Below are 26,973 nucleotides of genomic sequence, written 5' to 3' on the forward strand. Positions count from 1 at the left end.
AGCCTTCATTTCTAACTCCAATTTTACCAATTCAGTTTTAGGTCAAGTCGACTAAATAAAGTTTAAAAGCTAGTTTAAAACTAAAAATTGAGTTAATAGCACAACAAAGGCAACACCTTGGAGCTACACTGACCTAGCTTCTTATAGCCTGTGACGTTCATAATCTTTTTCCTCTCTCTAAGCTTATTTTCTCACGTCCTTAAAAATGGCAGCCAAAATATTTAATTTGCAAGGGTATTAATGATTAAATTATAAACGTAAAGCATCTGAGTGCTCCGCACTCGGTAAGTACTATTAATACAACCCGTAACTTCAGATGAATACAAGTTATAAATATCTACCTTACCTAATATTAACTTCTGTTCGTGTGCACTCAGCCTACAGTTTTTCAGGTTACATGCGTTGGCTCGCTCTGTATTATTTTCTTTAGAATCTCTCATAGCATCAAGTACTGGCTCAAAGTAACAGTAGCAACCGCTTTCTTGCACACACTGCACTGAGGGAAACACATTTCCCAAGACTTCTTAAAGAAATAGTTCAGTTTAGCTTAGAGGTGAAACTGAAAAGCTTCGTCACAAAAACTTAGTCCAACACTAGCCCATCCGTCCGCAGGTCTCTGAGAGAAAAGGGAGCGGAGATACAACACAATTTACCAAGCAAAGCTGAAAACTTAGTTTTTATCTTTCCCGCGGTGTCTGAACGACCAACCGCATTAATATACCGTCGTACTCTGCGCCACTTCCGTTCGCGCATTTTAATTACGTCAGCATAAGCTCTCGCGGTATCACCCGATGCTGACCCCACCCCCCACCCCTTAATAAAGGTCTCGCGAAATTTGTGCTACAGTTCCAAGTCGGCCACTCACTCTCCCCCACCCCACCCCCAATCTGCCCTTCCTTTCCCAGTCTCAGTCACAAAATTCTCTCCTCCCATTTCTGGAGCTCCCAGCCCTCCACCTATTTCCGATTTCAGGCCGGAACCGGAAGTTCGGTGGGCGGGCCCGGCGGCGGAAAACGCAGAGGAGCCGGAGCCGGGACTCGGCTGTGGCCGCTGTCCCTGCCCCTGCCACGGATCGCCGTGGCTTCAGTCTGAAGGTCTGTCCGGAGACGGGTGGGCGCGGCTCTCCCCCGGAGTGTCGGGGTGGCAGCCTTCCCGGGCCCCCCGGGCTCCGTGAGGGATCATGTCTACAGCCTCCGCCGCTTCCTCCTCTTCCTCGTCTTCGGCCGGTGAGATGATCGAAGCCCCCTCCCAAGTCCTCAACTTTGAAGAGATCGATTACAAGGAAATCGAGGTGGAGGAGGTGAGTGAGGCCCAACACGGGGGCGCCGGAACCGGCCTTTGGGTACTCCGACTCTTTAAGGTGCTTCCCCTGGCTCCTCTGATTCTCAGGGCCCCGTCGGGTCCACTCGGGAGTCCCCACACAGGCTAGGTATAGAGCGGACCTTGCCTTCAGATGTTCTGGGGAAGCTTGCTTTTTCCTCATTTCGGCACTCTTGTGTTTGGTCCGGTGCCTGGAGTTCGGTTATCTCAAACAGCTCAACTGGTGAGATGGTGTGGTCCACCAGTTCGTGTGTGTGTGTGTGTGTGTGTGCGTGTGTGTGTGTGTGTGTGTGTACATCAAAGACCATGGCCGTTTTGGAGTTTCAATTCACTGAGACTTGTCTTAAGGGCCGACGATTGTATTACGGTGCCTGGAGTTCGGTTATCTCAAACAGCTCAACTGGTGAGATGGTGTGGTCCACCAGTTCGTGTGTGTGTGTGTGTGTGTGTGTGTGTGTGTGTGCGCGCGCGCGTGTGTGTGTGTGTTTTAAATTCATCAAAGACCATGGCCGTTTTGGAGTTTCAATTCACTGAGACTTGTCTTAAGGGCCGACGATTGTATTACGTTTGACTTATAGCTCAGTGCCCGGTACGTAAATGCTTGTTCAATATATCATCGTGTCTAAATAAAGTGTTTCCCCAGCTACCGAATGGTTCCTCACTTTCGCTGATTCTGTAGAGTAGTAGTCATAATATTAAGTGTTCTATCTTCAGTTGGACTAATTTGGATAAATTTTACTGTTAGTAATATTGACTATGATGAAAAACTGCTTCAAGGTAGCATATTCCGAAGAGATAATTAATGATTTCGGTGACAACCGTAATATAACACCAAACCAGAAATCACTATAGAAAACCCAAATGCATTCTTCATTCTGTAATAAAAAGTTATTTTAGAGAAAGATAATAATGTGCTTTTAACATATTGTTTGTTTATAAATATACAGAGTAGATTGATTCTAAGGACCACAAAGTTTAGAGAAGTAAAAACTGTACATATTTTAAAGATGCACTTTAGAAAGTGTTAAACCTTTAGCTGAAAATAGTATCTATCAGTTACCATTTATTCTTCATTTTTAAAATTTGTTAAATACTTTGCAGTATATATGCCATAAAGAACTCTGTGTGTCCTATGTTGCAGACTTTCAGTGGATTATCTCTACTTTGAAAATCGAAAATTCTTTTTGGACAGTGGCAGGCTAAAGTAGTGAGATAATTATCATTCAACAAATAATTTTTTTCTATGCATGTTTTGGAAGAAAAATGGATTCCTTAATCATATCTTTTTGTGGCATAAAGTAATCGTTGAGAACAGCCTCATTTTGCAAGGTAGCATAAACAAGGCTTTTGGAGTTCGCCATGTGATTTGAAGCCAGTTTCCTAACTAATCCCTTTGAGCATTATAGCTTTATCCCTTAACTATAAAACAGGGATAATAATTTCCATTTAATTTTATCTGTGTACTTCCTATTAGGCAATAAAATCAAAACACCCAACACAGTACCTGACACTTCCTACTAGGAAACTGAGTTCCAGAGAGGAATAGTAACCCTCTTTAAGGTCACATGGCTAAAAGAAGGCCCTGTATTTTGAAAAGAGGGGAGAATTTATTTGTGATCATGGGGGTGTGTGTTTTCTATTGAGGCTATGATAAATTCCTTTTTCAGAAGTGGATAGTTGATCTGCTTTCATGGCTTTCTTTTTTAAGAATAAAAATTCAGTGAGTCAGTATAAAAGAATTGCAGTTTTTAAATAAGCATTTACGTCTACTCTGTGGCAAACTGCTTTACTTGTAGACTACAAATTGTTATATAATAATAACTGGTACTTCACCGTCTACCAAATGCTTTCACAGACTTACATCATTTGATTCTTAAAACCTTCATTTTCTCACACTACTTTCTAAAGCATTTTACATTATTGCTTCTTGGAAGAATGGAAGTTAGTGAGGGGACATTCATCATTTTACTGCTCTTCCCAGAAAACCGTTTAACCTATGATAAAGTTTTACGTTTCTAAAGATATTTCTTTCAGTTTAGATATTGTTTCAACCTTTAGTATACTTAGGATATTCCTAAGGAGTAAATTTTTGTTTTCAGATGAAAATTTCTAATACTAGTTGGTTATCTAGTTTAGTTTTCATTTTTTTAATACCCAGTTTATTTTCACTTTAAAGATTGAATTTGGCCCTTTCTGTTGTTGAAAACATACGTAATTCCCATTACATTCATTTGCACACATTAAAACAGTGTTCTATAATCCAGCGTTTACTATAGGTACTTAGTTAATAACTATTTCTGAACTTAGATTTTGCTTCTAGATTAAAATCAAAAATAAGAGAACAAAGAAAAATGACCAGAAACAAAAAGTATTTTACATTGCTTTTAGTATTTCATATTATACAAATACATTGTCTATAAATAAAATTAAATTTGTTTTTCTTAAGTAACAGTGTAATTGAAGCAGCATTATATTGATTCAGTTAGAAACTGTGTAAGAAAAATACTCCAACCACAAGCCAAATATGCAGTCATTCCGTAGATGCATATTTTTAAGGCATCAGCTGATTGTAATCCTTACATTCCTAATCTTGTGACTCAGTAATAACAGGGCAGCACTTCCTAAATTCAGTTCTGGTATCAAATTATGTGAGGTCTCAGACTCAGAAACTTATATAGGTTTTTGGGGTTGAGGGGGTATTATTTTTGTGTTTTGTTTTGTTTTGTTTTAAGCTACCTGATTTTTACCATTCTGGATCTGAGTGAAGAGAATGTTAGAATAAATTGTGAGGTATGTACATTGAAGACAAGGTTGCAAAAGTGGTAAAAGCAGTGTGGTGTGGTTAAAAGTGTGCTGGACTGGGTATTTAAAAAAAATTGAATGCCGTACTGATTCTAGCGTAATATATTTCAGTAGCCTTGAACAGGTAACTTAATTTTTCTGGGTCTCTGACTTTTCATGTGAACTGAAGGATTAAATATGATCATTTAAGGTGTCTTCCAATTCTAAAATGAAAACACATTTATTACTTCTACTATTTTTGCTCTGTTTCCACAGTAAGCTTTACATGATCTCTTGTGGAATGTAGTTGGTAACTAACCCTGGTTAGACAAGACAAATATCCCTGTTTTACAGATTCTGACAAATAGTCATAGAGTTTGATTTACTAGAATCAGTTACTAGAAGCCTCATACCTAAGTAAATGGTAGTGCTGGGAAATTTGAATTTGAGATATCTCACTCATGAGTCAGTTGCTCTTTCTACTAGATTTACAGTGAAGTGCTCTGACCAAACCTTATTCTGAGAATGGAGAAACAAAATACTGATTTTCTTTATGGTGGTTGGTCCTACACATTTAGTGAACATTCTTTTCTGTGTGCAATACAGCTAAAGTACTGTGGAAGATGAATAGAAGAATGCTAGGATACTCTCCTTGAAATTTTTTTTTTTAATTTTATTTATTTATTTGACAGAGATCACAAGTAGGTGGAGACGCAGGCAGAGAGAGAGAGGAAGAAGCATGCTCCCTGCTGAGCAGAGATGCTGACCTGGGATCGTGACCTGAGCTGAAGGCCCACTGAGCCACCCAGGCGTCCTGACTCCTTGAAATTTTTGACTTGTTGTGAGACTAGAATAAACACAGAACAGTTAATAATTAACATTTTTAGAACCATGAATTTAAAACTGTGGCTATAGATAACTGAGCACTGAAGCCATAATTTGAAAGTAGGGTTAATCACAGAAGACTTCATTGTATGGAAAATAGTTTGAAGCCAGATTTTGAATAAAGTAAGCATCACACGTTGGGAAAGGCACAAAGGTGAATTTTCTTTGCAGTTGCTCCTCTACCTAGCATTCTCTTCCCCCAAGAACTTCACATGTCTGGCTCCTCTCACCAAGTCCCAGCTCAAATGTTTAATCCTTAGGGAAACTTTCCCAGATCTTCATCAGTTCCGTTATCCTTTGTGGAACTTAACCAGTAAACAAAATTATGTATCCCCCAGCAAAACGTAAGGTGCCTTATTCATACTTGTAACACCAATGCGTAGCACCTAGTTTTTCTATAAATATTGGTTGAATGAGTAGTTGAAGTTATCACAGCATAATCATGAAGATTTAGTGCTCATCCAGTTCTGTCGTATTGCATGTGATAAAACCAGAGGTTGCAGTAAGTTTGTGATTTGGCTTAGGCAGCATTTACACTAGAAATGAAATCTGATTCTCTGTCTAAATGTTGATTCCATTATACTCCATACCTAGCAAATACATTTGTTTAGCAGGTATTTTAGAAGTGCTATGAAGGGTCAGATGCTGTAAGTAAATCATGTATTGGTGGGCTTTTACTAACATCCTGAAAAGACCCTATTTGGCATGGCTGCTTTTTAAAAGGGAGACCTATAGTGTTGACATCAAGTATAATAGGAGCAACATACATATTATCACTACAGTACTTATATGTTGTTAAGCTTTATTATAGAGACCCATAGGGTTTGTTTTAAAGGGAAATATAGAAAAAGCTTTGGCAATGATGTATATTTTGTAATTTTAGAAGTGTATGGGCAACATAGTGGAGAAAAACCTCATTTATAGTGGCCTGAAAAAACTGAGTCTATAGATTTGTGAGTCAGTACTTAATTGTGGATATCCAGAATTATTAATAAATTCTACCATGTGAAAATTAATGATCTTTGGTTTCATTAGAAATCTGAAATTGTTATCACAACGAGGAGATAGGCACATGATAACTTTGCATGTGTGTGTGTGTGGCTTAAAAGGTGACATGGGCATATTACTTGAAAGAAAGACCTACTAATTAGGTCAGATGTCTATGCCAGATTTTAAAAGACTGCATGAAAATTCAAAAGTAAGTTTGGATAATCAAAGCTTTACTTTTATGTTATCAAGCCTGTCTTGTCAGCAGATGGCAGTTCTTTTCTGCCACGGTTTATTAATAGATATTGAAGTTCTAAGTTCTGAAATAGTTGGAGGCTCTAAGTTCTAACAAATAAATATAAGATCTACGCTTGTTCTGTCATGTTCCATATTTCTAGCCAGAGCAGTGGCAGCACAGCCAGGGACCATTCACATAGTCCACAGAGCAGGGCCAAATCAAAGTGACAACTATAGTCACTGAACTAAAAATAACATGAATTGGGGACAATTAAGAAGAATTATTTCATAGTAAATTAAGAGCATACAAGCATCCTTCTCCATTTAGTATAGCTTAGGTGGGCTTTTTGTTTTGTTTGTTCATTAGTTTTTAATAATATGAGTTGGATAAAGGAATAGTCTTCCATCCTAAAGAAATTAGTTTTTAAAGGAGTTGCTTTCCTTAAACACACAGAATGAATTCTGATTTTGATTTTTGTGCTTTTTAATATTAATTGCTATAAATATTCCCATTATCTCTCATATTTTTCTGTCCTATTTTTCATTTTAAAATTACATTTAAACTTTGCTTTTACTATATGAAACTAAAGTTATGGACCCAAAACCAAGAGGAATACACCACAGGGGAAAGATGCATATCATTAAGAGAATTAATCTAACAACATTTTAATTTAGAAAACTTTCATAAATTTGAAGGAAGTATTTCTAAATTAACTTCCCTGTTAAAACCAAAATCCATTTAGCATTCTTCTGTTCTTCTATTTTTACAGAGGATAGATTGTGAAAAATAGCTAATATCTATTTCTGGGTTTGCCATTTTGTATGGATGTGTATGATAGGGGAGATGCTTGTAATTTGGATGTGTGCCCTTTTTACCCCCTTGCCGAAAATTGATCCTTGGAGAAAACAGTCATTCAGAATAATTGTTAATGATATGTCAAAGAAACTTATGTTATTTGGATATGAATGCAACCCAGAAAGCATATTGATTGTCAACTTGAATTAGAAATTTAGTAGCAAGTAAAAAGTACTTCCTTTCCTTGTCTTGTAATTTGAATATTAGGTTTTTCATTGTTTAGCTCAGTTGCCAGTGTGTCTCAACTTGTCATCTATGCCACTCATTTCTACTGACCTACTGTGTGTCAAGAAAAACACTGGGTTGCTAACAAGAATCCCCTTTTCCTTTCTTCCTGCCCAAGGTAGCCTCTTAGTGCTCTGGGAGACTTTCATAAATAATGTCACCTGGTCTATGTGATGGCTTCCACCAGAATATTTTGTTTCACTATTAATTATGTTTTTAATATAACCTAATGCTGTCATTCTCAAACCAGTATCACCTGAAGACCTTATTAAAACACAGATTGCTGGACCCTACCCTCAAACTCAGTACTTTCGGGTTGGAACCTTAGAATTTATATTTCTCACAAATATTCTGGTGATGCTGATGCTTTTGATCCAGAGACCACACTTTGAGAGAGCCATTGAATTAATGCTTTGCTATTTTTGCACTTGCTTTCTTGGTTTGCCTGCTACAGTACTGACTGTTCCTTCCCAGTTTTTGCTGGTTCTTCCTCCTCTGTGTTCTAGATGTTGAAGTTCTTTGGAACTCAATTCTGGGTCCCCAGTATTTAGATACTGTTTTTTGGTAATCTCACCCAGTTGATTGACTAGAAATAACCAACTAAATGCTGTTATTTAGTTGCTAAATGTGTTATTTTAAAAAACACATTATATATGTATATATATATATATATATGTACACATATATATATAAAATTTCCTTGTTTTCCTTCATTAAGCTGTTGCTTAATCTAGACATTATCCTTGATTCATCTCTTCCTCTCCACCCATCCTGCTACATGCAGACCATCAGCAAGCCTTTTTTTTTTTTTTTCTTTTTAATTTGAGACAGAGGGAGAAAGAAGCATAAGCAGGGAGGCAGGAACAGTGGGAAAGGGAGAAGCTGACTCCCCACTGAGCAAGGATCCTGACGTGGGGCTTGATCCCAGGACTCTGTGATCATGAACTGAGCCGAAGGCAGTCACTTAATCAGCTGAGCCACTCTGGTGCTCCGCAAGCTCATTTAACCCTGCTATAAAACATATCCCGGATCTGCCCATTTTTCTGCACTACCATCAGTCTTGTCCTCACAGCTCTTCTCTCTTGCTTGAGCTGCTGTAATAGCCTCGTATCTGGTCTCTCTATATATTCTAGCTTCCCTACAGTCCATTTATCATGTAAAGCTAGAATGACTTTTTTAAATATAAAATCATATCACATCGTTTCTTCTTAAACTCCTTCTGTTTCTTCCCATTGCACTTAGACTGAAATCCAAACTCCTTTTCATGATGGAGAGAGTCATATAGGATCCAGACTCTGCCTATCTCTCCAGCCTTATCTTGCATCACTCTTCCCTTCTCCCACTATGCACCGCCCACACCAAACCTTCCAAGTATTTCTCTAGGTCATCACTAAAATGTCACCTTTCTCAGTACAGCTTTATGGACTACCCTGTTTGAAATAGACCGGGGTGGGGGTTGTACATACATATTTGTACACACAGTATTTTTCTCCTTTTCTTCTTAGCACACTTGTGATTTACTAAAATATATGTGTTTTCTTGTATATCTTGCTTCCTCTTTATTTGTCTTTCTCCACAAGAATATAAGCAGTAGGAACAAGGATTATGGTTTATTTTGTTTGCTTCTGTACCTTGAGTGTCTAGGATACCACCTAGTTTATAGATGGAGTTCAGATATTGTTGAATAGGGAATAATGGGTTATTTCCATCCCTCCTTAAGGCCTTCATATTACTTGTTTCTTCTTTGGTTGGTTCCTTCGATCATTCAAGTACCAAGTTAGTAACATCCCAAGGTTTCCACTAGTCTCTGTCCTCTCATCCTCATTTTGTGTTTTCTACATGGCATTTTTTGCAGTCTGGTATTTTTCTCATTCATCTTTTTGTCTGTTGATTGTCATCCCCCCCACCTCCTTTAATTAAAAGCACATTCAGTGTAGATCAGGGCCTTTGTCTTGTTTATTGCTGTATCTCTGGTATCCTAAATGGTACCTGGACATAGTAGACATTCAGAAAGTACTGGTGTAAGGAGTGAACAATGAAGTTCATTATTCTCTTGGCATGAACCTCACCTTTACCCCTTTTGAAAGGAGAACTTACCTATCCTTCCTCCATTGGCCTACACTGATTCTCCAAAACTGCTGAGCTCCCAGTATTTGAATTATCTGCCATCCCACTGTCTTTGATATAGGTTCCAACAATTTGCTCTACAACAGCCTCCTTCCAACAGTGTAGAAAACTCTAATTTTTAGTTGTCTCACTTTTCTCTTGATAAGAGTTTTTTTGTATCATTTCCATGTTCTCTTGGGGCTGAGAGAGCCTGAGTAGGGCCTCCCTTTGTCTGCCTCCCTTGCATTCTCCATCATCTGTAGCTTCCCTTGTTAGCTAAGCTGCATGAAGCACTCCTCTCTTTGGGATCTCTTTGAGAAGTGGAAGGGATAAAAGTCCTTTCTGCCCTCAAATCCCTAAACCTATCCTGAATCCCTAAGCCTATTCCCTGAAGGGAAGAGGGTGATACTTTAGCCGCCATCATAGACTAACCTTTGGCTTACTTTAGTGGTTAAGTACTTAAAAAATTATTTAACTGTTGTTTTGTCTTGAATTATTTTTCTACCTCACAAGGTCAGTTCTTTTTTTTTTTTTTTTTACTTGTTAACTCTTAATGTCTCTACATTTATACCTTTGAAAAAATGGGAGGTTTTTTTTGATATTGCATTCTGAATGACCAACTGTGTATTTCTTAATATATATTTGGCCTTTTTCACAGTTCCTGGCTCACAGCTCCCAAAACCCTCAAAAGTTCATAAATGAAGAGAGATATAAAAATCTCTCTCTCTCTCTCTTTCTCGTATGTATTGTTTACAATAGTCATTACTGTATTTATTGGCATTATTTACATTACATTATTTATAATAGTCAAGATACAGAAGCAGCTTAAGTGTCCATTGATTGACCAATGGATAAAGATGATGTGGTATGTTGGTATGTTAATGAGGCTACTTTGAACACTACCAAAGGATGGGGTTGGTGCAAGGAGAAGCTTCTTTGTGATTAGAAGGTTGGAACTTTCATTGCCATCCCCCTGACCTCCAAGGAGGGGAGAGGAGAAAAAAGGAGAGGGGCTGGAGGTCAAGACCACTTGCCAGTAACCAAAGATTAATCGATCATACCTGTCTAATGAGGCCTCTGTAAAAACCCAAAAGAACAGTGTTTGGAGAATTTCCAGGTTGGTGAACACATAGAGGTGCTAGGAGAGTGGCTTTCCTGAAGAGCTCATGGAAGCCCTCTACCCTTTCTGCATACCTTACCCTGTGGTTCTCTTCCATCTGGTGGTTTCTGAGTTATATCCTTTTATAATAAACTGCTAATCTAGTAAGTAAAATGTTAAAGTTTTGTGAGCCACTCTAGCAAATTAAGTGAACCCAAGGAGGGAGCCATTGGAACCTCCAGTCTGTCGCCATTGGTCAGAAGCACAAGTGACACCTGGGCTTGTGACTGGCATCTAAAGTTGTGGGAGGAAGGTGCAGATTTATAGAACTGAGCCCTTAACCTGCAGGATCTGATGCTATGTCCACGTAGATAGTGTCAGAATTGAACTGAATTATAAGATACCCAGCTGGTATCTGAGCACTGCTTGGTGGTGTGGAGAAAGTCCTCTTCGTTCATTGGAAATGGTTATCAGAATCATTTGATACACAGAAATTTAATTTTTTAAGCATTGATTCTGTGCTTCTAACATCACTCCTTTGAATTCATAGCAATTATCTTTTTAATCATGAATTTCAGTTTATGTATACAACTTTAGGCATCTTATACTTTCTTTACTATCATTTTGTATTTTTTTTTAAAGATTTTATTTATTTATTTGACAGAGATCACAAGTAGGCAGAGAGGCAACCAGAGAGAGTGAGAGGGAAGCAACCTCCCTTCAGAGCAGAGAGCCGGACGTGGGACTCTATCCCAGGACCCTGAGATCATGACCCGAGCCGAAGGCAGCGGCCCAAACCACTGAGCCACCCAGGCGTATATGTTTCACTGTATATGTGAAGTATCTTATGGCCCTAACATGAGTGGAGGCTTTTTTAATAAGCCATGAGCTCTCATCTTATGGGATTATTAAGAATATGCCTGTTTTATATTTCAGTGTTCCCAGAAATTAGTTTCTTTAGCAAATGGAAGAAAGTCTTTCATGTTCTTTTTTGTTCACATTATGTTCCCATGATTTTAAGTTGAAAACTCAAGATTCAGCCGTTATCTCAGCACTAGATGGCACTTTTGCATCACAACTAGTCATACAACACCTAACAGTTTTGTGACAAGTGAATGATCCACAAATGTAATGTTAGAATTCCTGCATGGGCATTCCTGAAAATAGGAAAATGAAACAGGAGGAGACTTACTAAGTACCAGTTGCTTTGAGCTATTTTTAAATACATGGTTGAAGAATATTTCAAATTCATAATCATTATTTCATAGTAATATTAATAGTCTGGTCTCTATCCATACCTTCTTAGCCTAATGTTGCCATAAAGTTGAAATTTCTTTCAGGACCTTTTTGCTCTCCATCATGGCTAATTGTGAGACAAATAAGTAGTATAGCTCCCTACACTGATTCATACCTAACTCTAAGCACTTATTCTTCTGTAGGATTTAAGAAAATGCATGGGTTTGGCTTTCTTAAGAACCCTATAGATATCACTGAGGACACTGTAAGCATCTCCCTTTTACTGTTGAGAGAACAGAAGTGCAGAGATGTTAATCTCCCCAACATTAATAGCTAGTAGGTAGACAGAACCTGTATTCAAACTCAAGTCTGTTGGGTTTTAGAGCTGAGATCTGCTCTTTCCTTTACTCTGATGGTGCCAGGTTTAGCCAATACCTATTCATGTTAAAGTAATTGGATGACTAGTGCAATGATTGATGCTGGTTTCTTTCTCTTACAAGAGATATAACTCAACACCCAAAACAACCCAATTAAAAAATGGGCCAAAGACACAAACAGACATTTCTCCAAAGAAGACTATAGGTGGCCAGACATGTGAAAATATGATCAACATCACTCATCATCAGAGAAATGCAGTTCAAAACTATAATGGTATATCACCTCACATCTGTCAGGTGGCTAAAATCAAAAACAGCAAGAAACAGCAAGTGTTGGTGAGGATGTGGCGAGAAAGGAACCCTCGTGTGCTATTGATGGGAATGCAGACTGGTATAGCCATTGTGGAAAACAGTATAGAAGTTCTTTAAAAAGTTAAAAAAAAAAAAAAAAAAAAGGAACTACCCTGTGATCTAGTAGTTGCACTACTGGGTATTTACCCAAAAAATATGAAAACACTAAAGGGATACATGCCCTCCCCCCGGTTTATTGCAGCATTATTTACAGTAGTCAAGATAATGGAAGTAGCCTAAGTGTCCATTGACGAATGGATAAAGATGATGTGTGGATATGTACACACGCACACCCATGCCCAGGAACATTATTCAGCCATAAAAAAAGAATGAAGTCTTGCCATTTACAACAACCTGAATATAGCCCGAAAGTATTATGCCAAGCTAATCAGTCAGAGACAAATACCATATGGTTTCCCTCATATGTGGAATTTAAGAAATAAAACAGAAGAACCAAGGAAAAATAAAAAGACAAACCAAGAAACAGACTCTTAACTGTAGAGAACAAATGGATGGTTACCAAAGGGGAGGTGGGAGGGGGAATGGGTGAATTAGGTAACAGGGATTCAAGAGTATACTTACCATGATAAGCACTGAATAATGTATAAAATTGTTGAATCACTATATTGTACACCTAAAACTAATATAACACTGTATGTTAACTATTCTGGAATTAAAACTAAAAACTTAAAAAAATACTTAGAGATGACAAAATAAAATAGAGAAGAATATGAGAATAGAGGAGAATGCATGAAAAGCGCATAGACTGGTACCTGGCACATGGTGAACGTTCAATAAATGGCCCATGGTTTAACCATTTGGGTAGTTTTATATATTATTTAACATGAGAAACGTCTATACTGCTTTGTGTAACGTATGAAATAGAATTTGAGCTATGGCTAGAGTGGCCATATATCCCAGTTTACAGCCACCGTCCTGGTAATTACTCGCACTTTCTTCTTACTCTAAAAAGAGTTCTGATATAAATAATAAATTACCTAATCACCCTAGCTATAGCCAGCTTTGTTATAGAAGAGCTTTGTACCCAGGGATTTGTTCTTGAAAGTTTGTCTAAAGTAAAAACTCCTGTACGGAAAAGTAACGGGTACTTTTCTGACATAGAATAGAGATTGTGGGTGTATATTAGCATCCGTAACATTCTGGTGTTAAACTCTCTGGCATCAAACTGCACTTGCTCTTTACGAAGGAATATAGCCTTGGGCAAGTTAGTTGCCTTCTTTAGAACTAGGTACTTTATCTGTGAAATAAGAACAGCATTAGTACCTGTCTCCTATGGTTATGTAAATGGGGTAATGTAAGTAAAGCTTTACATAGACAGTACATCGTAAATGAGAGATGTACAGAGGTAGATAGTTCACTTAAGGAGAAAGCATTGATACAAAGTACTTAGATACATTGGGAACTGAAAAATTGGAGTAGATGACACTTAACTAGGGTCCTTCACAGTGATAAAAATGGTTTTGATTTACAAGGATAAAAAGTTGTTCTTTTGTTGATTTTATCTTGCGGCAAATTTCAAACATTTGTGAAAGTAGAAAGCATAATGTGAGACAGCAGTGAACCCATGAGGTACCCATCACTTAGCTGTCAACAGTAATACAATACATAGACAATCTTTCTTTTATAACTTTCAAAAATAACTTTAATCAGATATTTTACATACCATAAAATTGACCCATTTGAACTATTAGTCATTTGTACAAATTTGCCAAATTATGGAACTGTCACCATAAATCAGTTTTCAGACATTTTCATCCCTTTGGTAATATTCATTCTACCACTTTACAGTTAATCCCACTTTTCACAGTCAGTTCCAAGCAACTACTGATCTACTTTCTATCTCTATGAATTAGCCTTTTCTGGACATTTCATGTCAGTGGAATCATACAGGATGTGGTTTCTTGTGTCCAGCCTCTTTCACTTAGTATAGTGTGTTTAAAGTTCATTCACATTATAGCATGTATCAATTAGTAGTTCATTTCTTTCTCTTGAAAAGTGTATTCTCTTGTATAGGTAATACCTTGTTTCATTTGTTTTTGCAGTCCCAGTGTTTTATCATCTGTATTTTTATCCTTTCACATCTGTTTCATCCCCCTACTGAACTATACAAAAGCTATGTTTAATTTCATGAATGTGATAGCTTAAAAACATTGTATGTTCTTGCTTTTTATATTTATTTTCCCAAATGTAGTCTTTCTGTCCTCTCATTCATCTTGCCAGTTTTAATTGTTGTTTGTTGTTTGTCTTTGTTGTTTGTTGTTTGGTTTTACCTGACAATGAAGAGTTCTCTAGACCATAAACTTTCAGAGACAGAGATAAGTTCATTTCTTTATTTCCTCACTTTAATGAAACATTGTACTTGCTCAGTGGCAAATCCAGATAGTGATGATTTCTAAATCTTTTAATAAGTCTTTCAAGTTGGCTTCAGTGTTCTGTGTTGGGCTGAATCTATTTATTTCTGATTCTCATGGGTGTTTGTTTTTTGTTTTGTTTTAACTCAGGTTGTTGGAAGAGGAGCCTTTGGAGTGGTTTGCAAAGCTAAGTGGAGAGCAAAAGATGTTGCTATTAAACAAATAGAAAGTGAATCTGAGAGGAAAGCTTTTATTGTAGAGGTAAGTTGAAATGTTTTTTCTAATGTATAATTCTTTACCAAAGATATTCTGTGAATTTAATATTATGAAAAAGTTATTTCCCAGTTGTCATTTCCCTGTATACTTGAACCTTAGCAATTTGGTTGAACCAAAGATAATGCTGTAGAAACATTTTTCATTCACACTCTTAATTCTAATTAAAAATTGGGGGGAAAAGACTTTTAACCGCATAAATGAATTCATCCCTGAATTAAAATACAGATCATCTGTGTAATTCAGATCTATTTCAAGGCATAGGATTTAAATTTTAAAATAGAAATGGTATTCTTTCCCATTATCTAAAATTAAGAAGGGAAATTTTAGGCATTCATTATTGACTGAATATTTTTAGAAATTCAGATGAGATCACTTTACAGGGAAATAATTTCAAATTTGATTTTTTTCTCATTTAGCATGAAAATCTACAACTCTGTTCTCTTACAGATTCAGTGTTCAAGAATTCAGTAATCATGAATTTAATAATCAATAGCAATTGTATTATCAGATTTATTCTTTATTAATTTTGAACTATTTTGTATATTAGATCACAGTAGTTCCTTAAGCTAGTGCGGTTTTTCCCCTCATTGGCCAATGGATCTTTACCTTACAAACCTTTCTGAATTTATGTCTGTGATTATATTTAATTATAATTTGCAAATATACTTTATGATATTTTTAAACATATAATATGGAGAATGAAAATTTAGTTGGGATACAATGAAGGGGATTTTTGTAATTAATTGAATGAGTTGAGGAATGTTGATAATTTGGGGTCCTTATGAAGAAAAGGTGATCTCTAGTAGTGTGCTCCAAGAGTGGCCTCAGCCTGCCTTATTCATGATTTTTGTTTGTGGTTGAGATAAGGTCTAAGAGTGCATTGGCACTTTCACAAAACTAGCTAAGAGCATATGTGTTAAATGCTAGGAATTAGGAATCAAAACATTATAATAGCTTGGATAAAATTTATCAAGGTTATACGTACAGGTAATTCAGATTGTCAGATAGTTCTCCACTTAGTCTTATTTTAAAAACTTTTTAATACTCAGACCTCTTCCCATCAAGTTTTCTGCTTATCAGAGACAACTACTTTGAGCTCATCCCTTAGTTTTGTTTGTGGCCCCCAATCCAGAGACTCTAATCATTGGGATGATAAAGAGGCAGTCACTAAACTGAAGTCAGGAAAGGAGGGAATCTGGTCTGCCTTTCAACTAATCTCTCTGTTCCTTTGTTGGCTTATTTGTATAGGTTCCTGGTAGTACCACCAGTCCAACCCTTTGGAGGTTTTATGAAATTAATCTCATTTCTGCTCACTTTTTCTCATTTTTTTTTTTAGGTCTGCTCTGTCAGTTACTGCTAGTCATTTGCTTTTCAGCTTCCAGAAATGTGCTGTTTCCTCATTTGACATTCTCTTCATCCTTCTGAATTTGTGCCTTGAAAAAAATGCCTTTAATATCTTGGTAGGATTTGGGGAAGGAGCAGAAATAAATGCTTAAGGGACACCTGGGTGGCTTAGTCAGTTAAGTGTTTGTCTTCGGCTCAGGTCAGATCCCAGGGTCCTGGGATCAAGTCCCACATTGGGCTCCCTGCCCAGTGGGGAGTCTGCTTGCTTCTCCCACTGCTTGTGCTCTCTCTCTCTGACAAATAGATAAAATAAAATCTTTAAAAAAGAAAGAAATGCTTAAATAATATGCCATCCGAAGCTCAGTACTAAACCTTTAGAAAATGAAATACAATAAATATATTTTTTGTATAATAAATGAATATAATAAATAGTAATTGTTGTGTTAGGACTGAAAATACACAAGTGTTGACTGTAGAGAAATACAGCTTTCTAGTGACATATAGTAAAAAGGTTTACCTTCATATGAGCCGGCTGTATAGTGTGGATAATAGAGAAGAGAAAGAGGAGAAAAGACAGAAAAGAGAGGAGAAGGAAGAGTATGTGCAGTTTGGAGGGACACATTAATAGAAGTTTGAGGTGTAGAGCAAGAGAAACAGTACAGCCAAACCTCTCACTGACCTCAGTATGATTCATTGGATTGGGGAAGATTATTTGCATAGGTACCTGGTACTACCATTAGGAAATAGGGAGAACAGCTAGGAAAATACCATAGTGATTACTGCAGCAATTCAAGTTGGAATTACTAAGGCAGTGGTAATGGGAATGGAGAGGACGTGATTAATTCAAGAGATGGGAGAAGGAAGAAGACCGTACACATACACAGAAAGAATGCAGATTTTAAGTTGGATGAACCAAAGTTGAAACCCTGGCAGTAGCTATAGGTTATTTAACCTCTCCCTTATCCATGTCTGAGCTTTATCTTAAAGGTCCCGTTTCTTTTCTTTAAGATTTTATTTATTTATAACAGAGATAACAGGGAACATAAGCAGAAGGAGCTGGAGAGGGAGAAGCAGGCTCGCTGCTGAGCAGGGAGCCTGAGATGGGGCTCAATCCCAGGACGTTGGGATTGTGACCTGAGCCAAAGGCAGCCACTTAACTGACTGAGCTACCCAGGCACCCCAAAGGTCTCTTTTCTTATAGGCAGAAATGACAATACCTACCTTGCAGAGTTGTGAGAATTGTATAGTATCGGTTAAGTGCCCACCAGGACCTGGCACAGAGTGAGGTAGGCTATGCAGCCGTAACTCTGAAGGTGATGATGGTGACATAGCTTCTTTTGCCTTGGATAACTTAAGCTCAGTGCCCTCTCTGGAATGGTGTACTAACATTTCTTGTTAAAGTTTATTTTTTCTTACTTGTACTTATCATGGCTTGTTCATACTCCTGTTATAGCACTTTGCATTTTGCCTTAGTTATTCGTTTACATGTCTATCTCCCAAGTAAAGTGTGAGAGCTCCAGGGCAGGGAATCTTTTCCATTCTGGGCAGGCATTTATGACACAGCACCTACTACATAGTGAATAATGATTGTTAAATGATTAAACTAATGTTTTATATACCCTAAAATTGTAATGATATAATGTAATCAATTCCTCAAAAATTAGCATCTTTTAAAAGAAACCTTAATTTGTTACAGCTTCGTCAGTTATCCCGTGTGAACCATCCTAATATTGTAAAGCTATATGGAGCCTGCTTGAATCCAGTAAGTTTGTCACTTTTTCATTGTCACCTGTCTATAAGCATTGACATAGTAAATGTTTGCAGGTGTGTAGTTCATGAAGCTATTTTGATCTGTTATTTTTTCTTAAATTAAAAGAGTAAAAATTACCCTTTATGTATTTGTTTGTAGTCTGTTAGCAACACAGTATATTGCAGGAGTTATCTTGGGTGGTCTTATCCACTAACCTCATCTTATGAGGCTCATGATGTTCTGTGCCAGGATCTACTCAGCACTGGAGAAAGTTTTCGAAGTTCTGGCAATTATCTTTTTACACATACCTGCATTCTTGGACAGTGGGCCCCTACAAGACAAGGCCTTAGATCATAGATCCCCTTCTTTTTCCGTTAGTACCATTCACATAGTAGAAATCAAAAGAATAATTTCTTGTGCATTTATAAAATTAAAGATTGAACTTAGTTCTCTCTCAAGTCACCTAAGATGTTATAGCCCTGTGGTTAATTATACTGACATATGTTTCTTATAGGTATGTCTTGTAATGGAGTATGCTGAAGGGGGCTCTTTATATAATGGTGAGTGTCATTAGACCTGTCTTTATCTAATAGAGTAAAATCATTGAAAAGCTTTTCATATACACCGTTACTTATTGTTCTTTACAGCTTACCTTCAGAATCTCAAAAGGAGGTAATTAAAAATAAATCTGCTAAAAGATAAGAAATGAAAAGAACATTAGTATGTGAAATTTAGAAGTCTGAGTATATAAATCTTTTCAATCGATGGTACTTTTCATGATGTTAAAAGCATTTAAGTCAAGTAAAATTTGCTTTTTAAATAGATTTTAAAATATCTTCATACTTTAATGTTTTTCTTTTTGTCCTCTCTTAGCTTTGAGCCTCCTCATTTGAGAGCTCTTTAAGCATACTTTCTTCCATTTTATTCCTCTTAATTTGCTCTCTTTACAAAAAATGAAATTGTGAAAACTTCAGAAAACATTTTAATTATAACAAAGAAACTAGGTCATTTAGTTATATTTACAGAACAGAGCTAACCTTTTCACTCTTAAGAAACACCAACCATATAGTAAGTATATTAATTATTGCATTTGTATAAAATAAATGGTTGTATTTTATTTTTTTAATTACCATTTTATTTAAATTTTTGCTTATATTCACTGCCCATGTTTTCATTGTTGATGGGTATCTCTAATACTCCATTGTCTTACTTGGTTGAACTATTTCTAGTTTTAAGCTATTGTAGAAAGCATAATTGTAAGTATCTTGACACACGTTGTTTTCTTTTTGTACTACTTCTCTGTACTTCTCTTACAGTAGTATGCCATCACATTGCTTATAAGTCATATTATTGTGTGAAAGACTGTCAATGTGGAAAAGTGTGGTGATTCATATTAATTTTGCTCGAGTGTAGGTATAACATTTAATAGAAGTACTATTACATTTTAGGTGCTTATGTGATAGTTACCCATTTGAAATTATTAGATATTTCCATCTTTGTATTTAGAAAAGAATTAAAAGCAGAAGTGATGGGAGCATGAGTAGAAAAATACCCAGTCATGTATTCCAATAGTGCTCGCATTCACCTTGTGTCTTTTTTTATATGCAATAAAGTTCTTTTTAGTTTGTGCCTTTCTTTTGCAGTGCTGCATGGTGCTGAACCATTGCCATATTACACTGCTGCCCATGCAATGAGTTGGTGTTTACAGTGTTCCCAAGGAGTGGCTTATCTTCACAGCATGCAACCCAAAGCTCTAATTCACAGGGACCTGAAACCACCGAAGTAAGTTCTAATAGTGTGGTGTCTGTCTCTGTCTCTACCACCCAGCCCTCCACCCACTTCTTAATTCAAGCTAATTGTTGCACCTGACTTTGTCTTTTCTCTTCCTTTTTGGCTTGTTTGAGAGTGTTTATTTTTAACTCACCTTCATTATTTAGTCATTTCTCTAAGCTTGCATTTTAAAATGTTGTCTTTACTAGGATTTAAATCTTCGTCAGATTTTTACTTTAATAATTCTTGCTGTAGATTAGTGTACTTCTAAGTTCGTTAGCCTATAAATCTTATTTTGTGCCTGCTGTATATATTGTTGCCCCCAGACAGTCAGTTCCATAAAAGCAAAGACAAGTTTGTCTTATTCCCCACTGTATTCCTAATAGCTAGTACATTGTCCACATGTAGTGGACATTCTGCAAAACTGTACAAGTCATTATTATTTGCCATTTTAGAGGAAGGCAAAGGACATTTCTGGCTTCTGGGTAGAAAATGAAAATATTCTGGATTTCTTCTTATTAAGGATCCTAGGACTTTGAAAGAACTTAAAAATTCCCTAAATAAGTACTTTAGAAGGCTAAAACTTTAGGGGTTTTTGTTTGCAAAGGTACTCAGTTAAAGAAAATACACATGTGGGTTGTCCCCTTTTCTCTCAGATTTTTTTTTCTTCTTTATCCACTTGTGACAGAGTTAAAAAAAAAAAAAGTCCACATGCCATTCTCTCTCTTCCCACTCCCCCTGCCACCACATCAGTCCTCGTGTAAGAGGTTCCCCCTAGGAAATCAGTCTCAAATATTGGATTCTCTTGATACAGGTAGCTTTAAAGTGTCCCTTCTGGGTACAACTTGTCACTCTCATGTCTGATCTGATACGTTCTACATAGGTTTCAGCTCTTGGAATGACTGTTCTCACTAGTGTACCTTATTTCTACTCTCAGACTTAAACTGATTTCTCTTGCCCCGGTTCCCTGGTCAAATAATGTTTAAAACCCAGATTCATGACATGTATTTTTTTTTAATTTATTTATTTTTTTCAGCGTAACAGTATTCATTGTTTTTTGCACAACACCCAGTGCTCCATGCAATATGTGCCCTCCCTATTACCCACCACCTGGTTCCCCCAACCTCCCACCCCCGCCCCTTCAAAACCCTTAGGTTGTTTTTCAGAGTCCATAGTCTCTTATGGTTTGCCTCCCCTTCCAATTTTTTTTTTTTTTATAAACATAAAATGTATTTTTATCCCCAGGGGTACAGGTCAGTGAATTGCCGGGTTTACACACTTCACAGCACATAAACCATAAATGACTCTTAATCTCACATGACATGTATTTTTTTAACTTGACTCCTTGAGGCTATTGCCTTAGCTGCCTATCTTGAATAGTGAAGAAGAAACCACTTTGTCTTTCTTTCTTTTTTATGAAGCGTGAGTCCTCTTTTGCTCCTCTTAATTAGTACACAGCTGAATTATCAAAACAAATTAATGAGAATAATAGCTCTTATCCAGCAACAAATTGACTAATGATTCAAAAGATATAAGCAAGCATCAGGTACATAGCATCTTTTTCTGAAAGATCCAGAAACTATCAGATGGAACTTTTCAAAAGTATCCCTTTTCTTCTGCATTAGGTCACATTTCAGCTTTGAAATAACTATTTTTAAACAATATACATGAAAATATCTCACAAAAGAAAGTCTTTTGAGTTTTCCAACATCTTTTCTATTCCATAATTTTACAACTAAAATAACTACCTTCATTCTCCATCTACCCATACCCCATAAATCCATAAATATTAGATGTATTTACCGAACCTACTTAGACCAGTTATGTCCTACTAAAATCATTTGTAGATATGGCCTCTAACTTTTGCTAATAAATACCATCAGTATATTTACAGGAAGTCTGGCTTAGGTCATGCATTCCTCTTGGGCAACCTTATGTGTCCACTCATCCTGTAGTATTTCACATTATCTTTGGAACAAATTGGGCTTTAGAGTTAGAACTGATTCTTCAGAATGTTGAATGTTGAAGAAGGTTCTTTGAAATGGCTGTGTTTTCATATGAAATTGTATATACAAGCACATGTACTATGTTATTGTCACTGGAAAACCTGTGGATTCTGTGGTCAGGAAGAATTCCTCAGAATGGCATGTAAAGAAGGCACCTGATAGATTTGGTTAGGTATTTTATATAATGTCAATTTGTGCCCTATTTTATTCATCTTTTGCAGGTTCATTCGCATGTACTTCAGAAATAAAAGTGTGTTTTTGATCCCAGCTGTGTGAATGTAAGCCTACAGAGAACGTTTAGGTGCATATTTCAGTGAGCCTTGAATATCATGCTCATGGCTAGTGGCATATTAAAATCTTAGTGAAGGAGTACTAATTAAAATAATAATAATGTAAAAGTCATCCAGAAAAAATTGAATCTATCAAGATGAAACAAGGAAAACCAGTTATTGTTCTTTTGTTGGGTAAAGAGTAGTTAGAGCTAGAACAAGAACAGTGTAACAGGAAGTTTTTTGTTGATGTGCATATAAAGGTAAATTGCATTTAGCATTCTTTCCACTTCAGTTATTATAGGAATATTTGTGACATTATGGAAATGTGTATAGCAGTTTATCTGGTTTATCATAGTCGTTGGACTAAAAAGAAACTAATTTCTAAATAATCTCTCCAGTTAGAATTTTAGTATGAAATTATATATAAAGAATGGACAAAAATTGTAATTTCAGTGGACCCCATCTATATACTGCTATTGAATATTACTACAGTGTGATGGTACAACTTATCTTTATTTCTGTTTGTCATCAAGAGGAAAACCTAAGTAAGGGTATACTACTTGGTGATTATACTTGGGTAATATAGCACCTAGGAAAATCAGAATCTTAAGTTCAGAAAATTTTCTGGAAATCTTTCATTAAATTATTCTAACCATTATAAGAGTTATGTTCCTCCCACACACACATTCAAAGCATAAGAATGGTTTGGGTTTGAACATTTTTAGAAGTGTCTTAAAATAAAGACATTTAAAATAAGGACCATGTTTTTCCTTCTTCCTTGGAGGTTATTTTACTTTTTTCTTTAAATTGTATGTTATTATTCTCAAATAATACATGTTTGTGATTAAAAACAAATTCAAATAGTTAGAAAATATAAAGCACGTCTTTCCTGCCTCCTGTTCCTCAAAGGTAACCACTGTTTTGTTTTTTTAACAATGTATGGGTTATACTGTATATAATGCTTTTTTCACTTACATGGACATCTTTTCATATCACTGTATTCAGATATTTACCTCTTCTAACCTCATTTTTAATAAATAATAATAAATAATATTTAATAAATAATATTCCTGTTACCTCTTAAGTAAGTACTTGAAGCTATTCTTGGTCTTATAAGCAATCTTAGACTCAGAAGACTTGATTTGTCTTGTCGAGCTGTTTTTAGAAAACAGAGTGCTACTGAGTCTTTTAGTGTTTTTGAGATTCTGCGTAGTTTTTAATGCCCTAAGTTGGTGCTTCTCAAACTTTCCCACCCCTCAGAACAAAGTTGTGATATAATGTCACCTCAGCCATTCTAAGACTAGGGACAGAGCCCAAATAACCCTTCTTTAGGAATTTTGCATGCAAATTTTACTTCACCTGCATGTATTATGTAATTTGTTTTAAAGTCAATGTTAGGATGTTAAAAATACTTAAAACTGAGTAAAAGTGATGGTCCATGGAGAAGTGCTAGCTTTAACCTAAGGCTTTGTAGGCTCCCTGCCACTTATCCTGGCATACACTGATATAATGGCAAGGTTTCATACCCTGGTTTGAAAACCACATAAAGTTAAGCCACGATATCTATGCACTTAAATCCTAACAACCTGTGTGTGCTGATAGAGATTGTATAGAAATGTGGCTTTGATTCTTATGCTCACATGTTGAGAATTTGACACTCCACGGTATGGCGAACCAGATCAACTGAAAAACCGTCCTACAACAAACACCGAGAGATAAATGCGTATGACAACAAATATCCTTTTACACATATAGGTGATCTTACAAGAAAAGGGAAATCATCAGGGCAAAAAATGGAAAGCACTGAATCCTGAGAGAATTAATCCAAGCATGGAAGCTAAAGACTGTTGTGAGCTGTCATTATCAAAAATGTAAAGCCCTGGTGTTAATGGCTCTTGTGTAATTGGAGGTAGGTCCTGCGTTCTGCACCAGGTGAAGTAGCAGAACTGAGATCTCTCCATAAATTTAGGATCCCTGGAGGGAACAACTTAAAAGTGGGCTAGAAAGAATACCAGTTTTCTGACTAGGCAAACATTTATTTCTTAACAGAGGTCTCCCCATATGTTGTTGCGAGTTGAATTTGCCCTGCTTGCACAATCCAGAAAAATCCCAACAAAATAGATTAAACGTGTTTTGGGCTTGGTAGTGTCCCACAGCATCTAGTAGTAAGTGAACTCTATTTTAAAGTCCTATGTTTTGGGGCACCTGGATGGCTCGGACGTTTAAGCATCTGCCTTTGGTTCAGGTCATGATCTCATGGTCCTGAGAGCGAGTGCTGCGTCGGGCTCCCAGCTCAGTGGGGAGCCTGCTTCTCCCTCTGCCTCTCTCTCATGAATAAATAAATAAAGTCTTTTAAAAAATAATAAAAATTTAAAAATTAAGTCCTATGTTTTCAGTCCAGATTTTAATTATTTCAGATTAAAATTGATCAGATATGAAGCCACAATAAAAATTACCACATCCATAAGGGTCCAAGTTACCGTGGGTAAAAGTGAGCAGAAATAACACAAAGCAGAAGTAAGCCCTCAAATATTAAGACTCCAGATATTTGGAATTATCAATATGAAATACAAAGTAAATATGCTTACATAATTTACCCCCAGAAAGGAATTAAAGTGTGCAATGAATAAACTGTACAAAATGACCAAAAGAACAAAATACAACATTTAAGAATAATTAAAAATTTAAAATAGCAGATCTGAAATAGGTGACAAGAGAATTGGTGAGCTGTGAGATATATCTGTAACTACCCAGAATGCAACACAAACAAATAAATGAGAGAAATAGTGGCTAAGGAACACAGGGAAAGGAAAGACAGGACTAACAGCACAGAACTCCAGTAGAAGGAAATAGGATGGAGAGGACTTATAATTCAAGAGGACTACGGGCACCTGGATGGTTCAATGGGTTAGGCCTCTGCATTCGGCTCAGGTCAGGATCTCAGGGTCCTGGGATCGAGCCCTACATCGGACTCTCTGCTCAGAGGAGCCTGCTTTCCTCCTCTCTCTCTGCCTGCCTCTCTGCCTACTTGTGATCTCTCTCTCTCTGTCAAGTAAATAAATGAAATATTTAAAAAGAGAGATTGATATACAGAACATTCCACCCTAAAACAACAGAATACTCATTCTTCTCAAGTGCACATGGAACCTTCTCCAGAATAGACCACATACTGGGTCACAAAGCAGGACTCAACCGATACCAAAAGACTGACATTATTCCCTGCATATTCTCCGATCACAATGCTTTGAAACTGGAGCTCAATCACAAGGAAAAGTTCAGAAGGAACTCAAACACCTGGAAGCTAAAGACCACCTTGCTTAAGAATGCTTGGATCAACCAGGAGATCAAAGACGAACTTAAACAATTCATGGAAACCAATGAGAATGAAGACACCTCGGTCCAAAACCTATGGGATACAGCAAAGGCGGTTCTAAGGGGGAAATACATAGCCATCCAAGCCTCCCTCAAAAACATTGAAAAATCCAGAATACACCAGCTGTCTCTACACCTTAAAGAACTGGAGAATCAACAACAAATCAAACCAACTCCACATGCAAGAAGGGAAATAATCAAGATTAGAGCAGAGATCAATGAGGTAGAAACGAGAGATACAGTAGAACGTATCAATGAAACTAGAAGCTGGTTTTTTGAAAGAATCAATAAGATCGATAAACCATTGGCCACACTAATCCAAAAGAAAAGAGAGAAAGCCCAAATTAATAAAATTATGAATGAAAAGGGAGAGATCACAACTAACACCAAGGAAATAGAAACAATCATCAGAAATTATTACCAACAGTTATATGCCAATAAGCTAAGCAACCTAGATGAAATGGATGCATTCCTGGAAAGCTACAAACTCCCAAAATTGAACCAAGAAGAAATTGACAACCTGAATAGACCAATATCTAGTAATGAGATTGAAACAGTGATCAAAAACCTCCCAAAAAACAAGAGCCCAGGATCTGATGGATTCCCTGGGGAATTCTACCAAACTTTCAAAGAAGAAATAACACCAATTCTCCTGAAGCTGTTCCAAAAAATTGAAGCAGAAGGAAAACTTCCAGACTCTTTTTATGAAGCCAGCATTACCCTGATCCCCAAACCAGGCAAAGACCCTACCAAAAAGGAGAATTTCAGACCAATATCACTGATGAATATGGATGCAAAGATTCTCAACAAGATCCTAGCAAACAGGATCCAGCAGCACATTCAAAAGATTATCCACCATGACCAGGTGGGATTCATCCCTGGGTTGCAAGGTTGGTTCAACATTCGCAAATCAATCAGTGTGATAGAACACATCAATAAGAGAAGAGAGAAGAACCACATGGTCCTCTCAGTTGATGCAGAAAAAGCATTTGACAAAATCCAGCATCCGTTCCTGATGAAAATGCTTCAAAGTATAGGGATAGAGGGAACATTCCTCAGCTTCATAAAATCTATCTATGAAAGACCCACAGCAAATATCATCCTCAATGGGAAAAAGCTTGCAGCCTTCCCGTTGAGATCAGGAACACGACAAGGATGCCCACTCTCACCACTCTTGTTCAACATAGTATTAGAAGTTCTAGCAACGGCAATCAGACAACAAAGAGAAATAAAAGGTATCCAAATTGGCAAGGAAGAAGTCAAACTCTCTCTCTTCGCAGATGACATGATTCTTTATATGGAAAACCCCAAAGACTCCACCCCCAAACTACTAGAACTCATACAGCAATTC

The 26,973-nt window shown here is 36.8% G+C and overlaps 1 protein-coding gene across 3 annotated transcripts in view; it reads left to right on the plus strand.

Annotated features, from left to right (window-relative positions):
* The first annotated feature begins 973 nt into the window (after positions 1-973).
* MAP3K7 (mitogen-activated protein kinase kinase kinase 7) overlaps positions 974-26,973 on the plus strand; it is a 75,080-nt gene continuing 49,080 nt past the window's right edge. For 2 of the 3 annotated variants that reach the window (XM_046005904.1, XM_046005905.1), the window contains exons 1-5: positions 975-1,300; positions 14,983-15,093; positions 18,149-18,214; positions 18,717-18,762; positions 19,846-19,984. In XM_046005904.1, the coding sequence (XP_045861860.1) occupies positions 1,181-1,300; positions 14,983-15,093; positions 18,149-18,214; positions 18,717-18,762; positions 19,846-19,984 (482 nt within the window). In that variant the 5' untranslated portion in view covers positions 975-1,180. Of the gene's footprint in view, positions 1,301-14,982; positions 15,094-18,148; positions 18,215-18,716; positions 18,763-19,845; positions 19,985-26,973 lie in introns of all 3 variants that reach the window. The other variant, XM_046005906.1, reaches the window with a different exon arrangement.

The sequence above is a fragment of the Meles meles genome, chromosome 5 (genome assembly GCF_922984935.1).
Source record: "Meles meles chromosome 5, mMelMel3.1 paternal haplotype, whole genome shotgun sequence".
Taxonomy (NCBI): Eukaryota; Metazoa; Chordata; class Mammalia; order Carnivora; family Mustelidae; genus Meles; species Meles meles.